Source organism: Plectropomus leopardus, chromosome 14, assembly GCF_026936395.1.
Source record: "Plectropomus leopardus strain MGB_pleo_1.0 chromosome 14, ASM2693639v1, whole genome shotgun sequence".
Taxonomy (NCBI): Eukaryota; Metazoa; Chordata; class Actinopteri; order Perciformes; family Serranidae; genus Plectropomus; species Plectropomus leopardus.
Window position 1 is genome coordinate 27,435,285 of NC_142189.1, and position 10,760 is coordinate 27,446,044.

A 10,760-nucleotide genomic window follows, 5' to 3' on the forward strand; every position below is an offset into this window, starting at 1 on the left:
CTCAAATTTTATCGGTAGTACTCACTACTCTCACAGTTATATCAGTTTGAAATAGTTTCAACAATAAAAAGCTTCTGTTTTGACTTTTATCTTGAAATACTGAGCGACAGAGAGAGAGAAAGAGAGAGAGAGGGAAATCCCACTAGCAGTGTCTGTCTTCAGCTCAGTTCACCTCAGCTGACCCACTTTTTACTGGCTGAGGCTCATATCACCTGATATTAGTACACACCCTGCTGTAAAACCACACCTCCATAATATTACATGTGACAACAACAAAAATAAAAATAACTCTTGTTTTCAAATCATACCTTTTTAATGCAGTAATAATAAAAAGATTTGATGAGTGATGATAAAATACAGAGTACACAAAGGATACAAAACAAAAAAATTACCATATTCTACTCCACAAAATGTTTTTGGGACAGTATTCAATTGCAAACATTATTGCACCCAAACTAGTTATGAATATATATATATTTATAACTAGTTTGGGTGCAATATGTAAAATAAATGTATAAAATCCTAATAATTTCAATAAATTAGATCAATAAATTATATGTAAAAATGTTAGTATATAAATATATTTACAAATAAAATAGAATCTATCATTTAATATTTTGTAAAATAAAATAGCATGTAAATAAATATATTATCCAGCTGTGTGAAAATATCTATAAATATGACAATGCTATGACAGCCATATCTAATCAATGTAATATTTATGTATTTTAAACTTCAGATAAACATCAAGGGGGGCTGCTGTTATGCAACAGAACACTGAAAGGGCATTACAAGTCATGTTAACACCAATATGGGGGTCCGGAGTGGATCTTGGTGGGGTTACAATATTGCTACTGGGTGTTAGTCTTCAAAATTTACTTTTTAATGTGTAAAAGCTTTCCGATCAACATAACCCTGATAAAAGGCCACATGTGAACAAGATTAGCGAGGGACGCTTCTTTAAAGGGACAGTTTTGCATAGGTGCAGTCACACACAGTATATGTCTGTATACGGACACTGATAAATGTGTCCTAGGAACCATGACAGAGTGAAGAAAGCTTAAAGCGCAGATACTTGGCAAAAGGGTAACTCAAGACTTAGCCTTAGATTATATATAAAAGCAAAAACATACGTATGTATAAAAAACGTGTTTCCCTGGAACTCGTTCTTGCAGCAGTGGCATGTTGTCATGGTAGTTGTGGATGGGGGTTGTATGAACCTTACAACGATGTTTCGCTTATAGGTGTTTCACCTACTAACCCAATCCTTTGTGACTAACATAATTATACCATGACATGATGTATATTTTGTATCCCATAGCTGAAATATGGATTTCAGCAGGAATCGCTTTGTGTCAAACTGGAAATAGATGGTTCCCTAAAGAACGGCTCACCACAATAATTTTTCCTAAATGTAAGAGTAGTGCAGCAGACACAATACAGTAATGAAAGCACACTGCTACTAAAATAATGCAGGGAAACACCATGGAAAGCCTGAATAAATACAGTATGTCATGATGCAGAAGTAGATATAATACATTGAGATGATAAGCTGAAAATGGAGGGCACAGTCTCAGGCACTGAAAATGTTTCAAACTATGCCTCAGCGGTAACAGATCAAGTGAAAATCTAAGTTTGATAAAAACGTGCCTTGTAGATAGATAAACGTCTTTCTACACCTTCCCTGCTTCAGCGTCAGCTTCCTTTGTGTCAACGTCCTGCATTGTCACAGAATTGTAAAAGCGTCTCAGTGGGCAACAGCTGCATATCCTACCAAAGAAAAAAGATTATTATGTAAAACTTGCCATATGAGGGCAATGCGTGTCATTTTTCTATACTGATGTGATAAAAGAAATACCTAGAAATGTTGTCTCTGAATTTGTAGAATATGACACCAAACACCACCAGCAAAAGGATTACTGCGACAGGAAGGATCCAGATGTGCTCTGTGAGGACAAATACCAGTTAATAATCTACTAACAGAATTTTTTTTCTACCTCAATTGTCCATTTTATCAATCAAATAACACATTTATCACAAAAAAAGTGTTTTCTTTTAGCTTACTACAATTGCTGCGTTATTTGAATGGAAATCTACACAATAGGAAGCCATGTAGCCTTCTTACACTAATCTATTAAAATCAGAAGCAGGAAACAACATGTGGGAGAAAAACTGCTTCATCTTGTCAATGTGTAGTAATTAATAAATCCACTAACTGACACTGCATTTTATTTCCAAACTCATAAATAAGACGGTGAGGCAGAGTTTCCTAAAGGTGTCACAAGTTTGACCCCCTGCCTGCTCCACTGTAACTGGTTTACTTGTGACAGATGTCTACAGATGTCTTAAAGGACAACTACCTTCTGTCTGTTAGTTATGAATGGAAAGTGCTATGAAGCAAAAGTCCCTGGTGAATAGCAACATCCTCGAGCTTTCTATTTGTGTACAATTCATGTTCTTGCACAAAACAGGAAGTAGAGGAAACATTACTTGAATAATGTCTCATGCTCAGACCACAAAACACAACCGCCACACCGTGGCTTTTTGCTGACTTTAAACAATTTGCTATGTCTGATACAGATCTCTTTAGATAACTGATAATATCATCTAAATCAAGGAAACCATATCTTATATGGTTTCCTCCTTACCTTTGTTGTTCCGAAACATTTGAGCTTTTTGAGTGCAGTTGACTGTAAAAAAAAATAATAAAATAAAGTTAAAAAGAGATACTAGAGATATAGAGAAAGATATTAGAAGACTGGGTCAATGGAAATACACTTTTCACTATAAAATACATGATGAACAACACTCAAAATTACTACTGAAGATACAACTGAATGAGAAAATCTGTTAAATAGGTCACTAGTGAAACAAAACATTATTAATGACAATGGGAATTTATGTAAATTAAAACACCCCTAACAAACATAGTAAAGTGGAACAGTGAGTGTTACTCACTGCGGCAGTAAGCCTCGTATGCTTCCGGCTATAGAGAGGAAAGAAAGGGGCAATGCAGTGAGATTATTATTGACAGACAAGTCACATTTTCAAATTATTATCATAACCTCTATGTCAGGTGTCAAAGTTATCAAAGCTTATCTATAGTGCCATTTTTTTTTTTTATCCCTATGGGAAATGAAAACCAAGTCTTCAGTCTCCAGACTACGCAATCTTATTTGGACTAAAACAGAGAATCTAGTTCTAGATTTCTTGAATTGGTCAGCGTGTAGTCATTTTGTTCACATGGTAAAAGTGTAGTAATACCTGTGAATCTGGGTGACACTTGAAGACGATCTCATCAATGCATTTTGAGGTGACGAGAACGGTGAGGTTTTGTCTCAACACCTGCTCGGGAGATTTGTCATAGTTGTTTGCAAGCACATAGCCCTAAAGTCAACATAGTGAGGGGAAAAAAAAAATCAGTCCATCACAGGAAGTACATAACAAAAAGCCACAGGCATGTGTCTGTTCCAGAGAGGATACAGTTTTATGATCATCCAAACAAATTAGAATGTATTTAACTACAAATGTACATGTGAGTGATATTTGGTTATTTTTTAGCCGTTAAGTTAGGCCTCTTCACTGCAGGCAGTTTGACATGTCAAAGCATGATACAAAACACCAGAATTGGCCGGTGTGTCTGCGCCATGGCCCTGCTCATGCTTACTGGAACATTTAAATGTAATGGAAACATTAATGTAATGGTTATCTCAGTAATGTTGTTAATTATAACTCAGAGAAGTGAGAAAACACTGATCCAAATTATTCTTGTTTAACTTACACTTGCGTTGGCCCATGTGTACACAGGGGTGGTTGCCGCAGCACCTGAGACAAGCTCACTGTCTGAGATGTTGCAGACTGTTTGGTCAGCGTACTGAGTGACGGTGCAGTTGAGTATCTTTGCACTGCAATATTCAAGGATGCAGCCTGGGGAAAAGACAAATACATCACCAGAGGTAAGATTGGGTTATAAAATTCTCTGACTGCGTGTGCCAGACAGACTGAAATAATATAGTTATCTCAAAGACTATGTCTGCAGATAACTATAAAAGGAGCGATGCTAACATGCACAGAGCGTACAGTGTGTAGGCTGCCGATACTTAGACTATACTATACTAAAAAAGGCAGGATGCAACACCATCAAAGCCATTATTTTCATGATGTGCCAGACGTCTGATTTCTTTACATTTTCATTGAAACATGGCTTTATAATAATTTATGGTATTACACCACTCACACAAAAGAATAAAACAGTATACAGAAATAAACTATGTTTTTTGTTGCATGTTGTACGCTCCATGAATTTCACTAGATCTGTATTGTAAGCCAATGAAATTCTCCAGAAGTCATGTGACCTTTCAAGTGCAGACTAGACAGCAAGATGACGGAAGTCAACGTCATGTTGCCAGACATTGCTCTTCCAGCCTACTGGAAGTCCATGTGTGTGTGCTTTCAAACAACTCCTGATACACGTGGTTAAAATCCCTCATAAACAACACGGACTTTCAAGGAAAACTTAACAGTTTTATCTCACTCATTAAATGATGAAAGTTTTTCAGGCTCATTTAGAATTATATAATGACATAGTTTGACAATACTAAAACAGACCACAAACATAAAAAACTAGATTAAATGCAACACTGTAAATACTCAGTTCTCAACAAACATGTTCCTGCTTGAACATACTCACAGTGAACTTATTGAGTATGGAGTGGTTAAGCATTTCTAAACTTGCCAAGCAGTGCTAAAACAATGTCAGCATGTGAAATGCTGCCTTCTAAATCACATGAAATTTCACATTATTCACCGTGTACAATCGATACAGTGAGTGAAGCAGTTTGCATCGCTAAGCAGATAGGAGATGTTATGATTCACACTGAGCGACTTAAATGTTTAGAAATGTCTGAATCATGAGTTCTGAGTAAGCAGACACTTTGAACATTGAAGTCTTTGCTCACTGCTGTGCAGGTTACAGGATTTACTTTCAATTCATAATTTTAACGATAAAATACTCACAAATCAGAAATAAACACCTCTGAGCGATAACCATCTTGCCGGCTGCCAGGCTTTCTCTTCTCTGTTATGCCTGCAGTAGTGAGTGTGAAGTTCATTCAAAAAAAGGCGTCAAGCAAAGCTTACAAACCCTCCCACTGCTCTTCAAAATAAAACCTTATGCAGCCTGAGCGTACTTTTTTTTCTCCCACAAGAAGGGTAAGAGTGTGTTATGGTTAACTCTTATGGTTTGAGTTTTGCAGATGAGCCATTAACTTTTATACAAATATACAAACAACTACCAGTAATGATTGTTCGCATATCAGTTGAGTGCATGATTTTGTATATTTAACATGTATATTAGTAACTCCTGAATTATGAAACATCTGTAAATGCTGTACCTGTGTATTATCTATATTTAATAAATAAAGGAGACTACAGAGACTACTAGATTCAGATCAGAGATGCTGGACTGAACACAGCTTCAGATTGTGTTGTGCAAAGGTTTGAAATAGATTTGTTTTTCTCTAAGGCCTGTCTTATGGCATATTGAGAAATACTGTATTTGTAGGCATCACATAACTGAAAGAAGTGTTCTTCACATGCAAATATATCAAAGGTATGTAGGAAAATTAAAGCGTGGTCTTGTTCTACAGCAGCGTGTTGAGTTAATGAAATGTCTCATGATTATTGAGACATACAGAGCACCTTCAGAGATTATTTTTGGCCATTTAAGATAATGTCTTGATACATTCAACAGTCAATAGCCTGAGTCAAGAAAAAATAAAGTCATTTTTAGGTTCACATGGAGTGTTACTGACATCCTTCAGAGTTTAACACCATTATTTCATCACATCATTCCAGCCTACTAGATGAGTAAAATTGTTAAGATTCCAATAGTGTACTTTACCCTAATACCAGTGTCCTCAATGCTTTGATATCACTCTCTACCATAGTGAACGCTTAAGGTCCATTTACAGCTAATTCTTTGCTTTTATTTTGAAAATACAAAGGAACTATCGCTAAACAGCTGATGCAAATTTAGTTACTCACACACAGTATTACTCACACTGTGTTGTGTTGGAGCGGCATATTTTGTGTGTGCGTGAAAGAAAGGGAGTGAGGGAGAGGGAAAGGGAAAGCGAAACTGAGAGAGAGAGAGAGAGACTGGTTAATCAATATCCATTTTTTGACAACAGCATTTTCTGGCCTCTGTGCTGGAGCGGACACTTCATAATCTGGAAGATATCAAACAACACAAATACAACTGCAATACACACTTCAGATTATGCAGCAGCCACAACGTGTTTACTGTAACTTGATTTAAAGGAAAGAGTTTTACCTTCAGATTAAGATCATTTCCGCTGTGTTGATACTGGCCTGTTTCCTGCTTCAGAGAGTCAAACTCATGATGTGGCAGCAAACCTCTGAGCCTGGCCATCCATTCTTCATCACATCAAGTATTATTAAAGAGCATTTATCATCACTCTGCTATAAATGCTGGCCCTTTTTACTGTACTCTGAATGGAGCACCATTCCATTCATTATATTAAGTTACTCATCACATTAACATGACTCAAGACACAGAATGAGGATTGACCAGCCGACCTTCCTTTAGTCCTTTCTTTCTTTTATGCAGTCGTCACAACAGCTTCTCTTTCTGCCAATACTGCTCCTTTCACAGCTTCCGCTTACATTATTACCAGTAGTTTGTTCACTTTGTACTGATACCTGGATCATTGACTCCTACACTAACATCATTTAAAAAGTATTCCACAACAACAACAAAAACTGCCACGAGTATTGTTACTACTACCAGGCAAGCACATACCGTATATTAGATGGCTATAGGATTGACCTGCCATGTTTTTGTCTATGGTGACAAAAGCCAATATTGGGTGTGGGTGTCCTCATAATTTATATACATATATATATATATATATATATGGGTCAATGACATGACATGCATATTTTTGTGTCCGAGTCTTCAAAAAAAAAAAAAATAATAATAATTTATTCATGACATCTGTCACTTCATTCTATAAAACCTATTTATTTTCATACATTTTTTAGTTAATTCAAATAATTATATTATTTTATGTTTTGGCTTCTCACAATCTTAAAATGTCAGGTGGTGCAACTGTCCAAGCAAGTGAGCAGGCTAAGAAAACTATAAAAAAAAAATGTAATATTAATAATGATAAATTCAAAATAAAATACTTTGGCATTGTTTTATGTTTTAAGTCTTTTGGAAAATGTTTTTTTTTTTCTCATATTAATAGTTGTAAAGCTTTTAAAATAACTGCTAAACTTTTGTCCGGCAATTAACATTTCCTAAATGTCAGGGTGGCGCAACCATAAACATTGGACTTTTATTTTGAAGTGAAGAGAAAATAGCTGTAAACAGGATGTTGCATCAGCCAAGAGACCCTTGGGACTAAGCTAAAAGGTTTGTAGATCTCTGTCAAATACTGATAAAAATAATTACTTTTAACTCATATGTAGGCTGGTACGCTTTCCATGTCAGGTGGTACAACCAGTGTAAAACTAGAAACATATTATTTAATCATAAAACTCTTCATTTTTTAAGAAAGTGGTCTGTTTGAACTTCATGACAAGGGTAGAAGCTAATGCTAGCTAACAAACGATAGCCTGTTTAATTTGAGGTTAGTTGCAATTGTCAGGTGATGCAACCAGTTAGTCAGGTGGCACAACTGCAAGGAATGTCACTATATAATGCTATTCAAAGCTCGAAGATTATCCATGAGACTTTTAACATGTTTACTAGTTTTTAAATTTAAAGATATTATACACTTTAAAACATTTTACATGATAATTTGTACATTTTAGATGCCACTATCAACTAAAGAAAAATCAGCACGACATCGGGCACGCATTAAAAATGATCCAGCTGCAAGGGAAGCATATCTGGCAAAAAGAAAAGAGAGGTAATTAATCACAACAGTTCATTTTACAGTTATTATTATTATATTACAACTTTCAGTTTCTTAAATGGGAATTTGTCAGTTTACTAGTTCTTGTGTTTTATAGTTATCAGAGGAGGAAGAGAGAGGGGAAGATTGTGAAGCCCCCCATCAGCCAACTGTCTAAGCAAAAAAAGAAAAAAATGAGGCAACAGTGGAGGCAAGATCGGAGAAAGCACAGGGAGCGTAAAAGGGCCATGGAGGAAATCTTGAATTTCACACCAGCGATCACCAGTGATCTAAATGGTAGGTTCATCATGGTGAATTACGAAGGTCAGCCATTTGTGGGGCAGGTCCTTCAAGTGGTTGGGGAAGAGATTGAGGTGAGCTGCATGCAGCAACTGGGAGGAAAAAATGCATTCACTTGGCCCCAACGTGCTGACATCATTTTTTTCTACGCAGCTGAAGTGCTCAAAGTGATTGCAGAGCCAGAGCCTCTCAATTCACGACACACACGTCTAACGCATTCTGACTGGGAATACTTCAATACACAAAAACTGAGTTGAGATACTGTCTACTAATGTTGACCCAACAACTCAGAAAATGTTCCGGTTTTGTTAAATGAAACTTCATTGTTGCCATTTAGAATAGTGTTATAGTTAGTGTTGTATCGAATGTAGTCTTATGTGAAGTGTTGTTGATGGGTTAGGGCTAGTCTATATCTCCCCGGGGTTAGTCTATGTTTAAGAAAACTTAAATAGAGACACATGTTACTATTTGAAATGAAAATGCATTTTTTTTCCAGCATATTTCATGTCATAACTAATGTTGTCAGGTGGTACAACCAATATTCGTCAGGTGGTGCAACCAATTTAGATAAAAAAATGATAGGTTAAAATGACCAAATGGTTTCTAAATGTAATTTTTGTAGTAATTATATTGAATATATGAATTTGTGTATTTATGTAATTATTTTCCTGTCTTTGAATGTAAAATGTGATGTTAACGTACTTATAACCTGACCTACAGAATTAAAAAATCTGAAATTATTGTAAAAAAAAAAAAAACCCACAATGATAAAATAAAAATGTGTTACCAAGTGTAGACACTCTGAAGGATAGTTACCAAAGATTTAATTACTAGGAACTAGGAATGTATATATATTTTTATAAATATTTGGTTGCGCCACCTGACATTTTTCTTGTGAAGTTAAAAAACTGTTAAAAAATGAGTAAAAACAGTTAGAAAAATTATTCAATAAATGAAACTTGTTTAAACACATTGTTCCCGACTTAAAAATATGCTTGACATCTATATTGAAAGTACTTTTAAAAAAATCCTTTTTAGAAGCTGTTTTTGTCATTGACCCATATATATATCCATATATATACACTGCAAAATGCAGTGTAAGAGGTCAAGACTACACAAAGAAGCTCAATAACAGGTTCTCTGTGGAGTTTTTTTTATAACTAATCTATTTTTGTTTAACAAATTATCTGCAGTCTATCATCTATTCCCTAAATACATCTTTATGTCAGAACAAGCATTCCCTCTGACAATGATGACATAGGTTTACATGGTGTGGAGCTGTTTATCAAATCTCCAGTTCTGTTGCAATTCATACAGTATCCACATGACACCCACACTAACCTAATGGAAATATTGCCTCATACCTTGACAAAAAAAAGGCAGACTGCAGGATTAGCAGTCAAGACTTGTGAACTACTGACGTCTTGTGGCTGACATTGATCTCACTGCTAAAACCGCCTCATCCACCACCACAAAGGAGGGAAAACTCACCACCAATAAACCCAAATTCAGCCGCTGATTAAGAGAACGCAAGGAATTGAGAGAGGTCAGCGGATTGTGATCTGTGAAGACATTTCTTGGAGACCCTGCGAAAGGCTTTACTTCTAACCCAAACCCACCTTCTAAATTTATTTTTGATGACACTTTTTAAGGAAAGTGGAGGCAGACAACAAGAGTTATGACATTACCCTTTACTACATTTTTTTTCTATTTCTAATTTATTTTAGAAAGAGAGAGAGAAAGAGTTACTTATCTTTATCCTAAATGTACTACAACTAATCTATTACCTACACTTAACACTTATCATTATCCTAAACTTATCAATACATATCAATGGCTTCGAGTTAATATGACCTCTTTACAACCCAGACTTATTACTTATCTGTAACCTTAACTTATCAGTATTTATCAATACCACATTTTTAATATTGCTCATTTACAGCCTAAACTTATCACTTATTGATAACCTCAACTAACTTAACATCATCTAAACTTAACAGTTATATAGGTCCTGAATTTACCAACCTAAAGTTATCAGAACTTCCAAAAACATATTACTAAAGGGAGGAATATAAGAGCTGTAGAAAGAGATTTAGTAACGTGTGCTTGTGTGTGTGTGTGTGCGTGCATATGTGTGTGTGTGGTGGTGGAATTGCCACTAAGTATACTTTACCTGATGGTGCAACGAAGCACGCCCTTTACCTGTGAGGAGTTTTACAGCTGCACACTGTAAGGAAAAGTGACCCACCAACCCCAAACCTGCACCATCACTCATCTGCAATGGGAATCCAAGCGGCCATGTTTTCGGTCGGCCTGCCCAACTCGGAGAGTGTTGCCTGCACGCCCAAGTACAAGTTGCCAGGTCTGCAGCATCACTCCTGCTCCTTCCTCCCTCCTTGCAGCGGGCCAGAAGCAGATGGCTCGTGGCATTCCAGCGTCTCCCCCGGTTCCTCCGTCTCCATCTCAGCCTCCTCGCACGAGGCTGTTAGAGAGAGGGGCAGAGGAGGAAAAGGTACAAACAAGTCAAACAACTTC

At 36.3% G+C, this 10,760-nt stretch overlaps 1 protein-coding gene and 1 long non-coding RNA gene across 2 annotated transcripts; one reads left to right on the top strand and one right to left on the bottom strand.

Annotated features, from left to right (window-relative positions):
* Positions 1–360: 360 nt before the first annotated feature.
* On the bottom strand, positions 361–6,619 carry LOC121964353 (uncharacterized). Its single transcript, XM_088087782.1, has 7 exons — positions 5,017–6,619; positions 3,782–3,927; positions 3,265–3,387; positions 2,959–2,986; positions 2,649–2,690; positions 1,859–1,946; positions 361–1,770 (listed from the first exon to the last, which is right to left on the bottom strand). Exons 1-7 carry the CDS (start codon positions 5,048–5,050, stop codon positions 1,674–1,676), a joined length of 558 nt encoding a protein of 185 aa, XP_087943908.1. The 5' UTR covers positions 5,051–6,619; the 3' UTR covers positions 361–1,673.
* Positions 6,620–7,384: 765 nt separating this feature from the next.
* Positions 7,385–9,055, top strand: LOC121954019 (uncharacterized). Its single transcript, XR_006106534.2, has 3 exons — positions 7,385–7,441; positions 7,843–7,940; positions 8,044–9,055. It is a non-coding gene; the product is annotated as an uncharacterized LOC121954019 (long non-coding RNA).
* Positions 9,056–10,760: the final 1,705 nt, after the last annotated feature.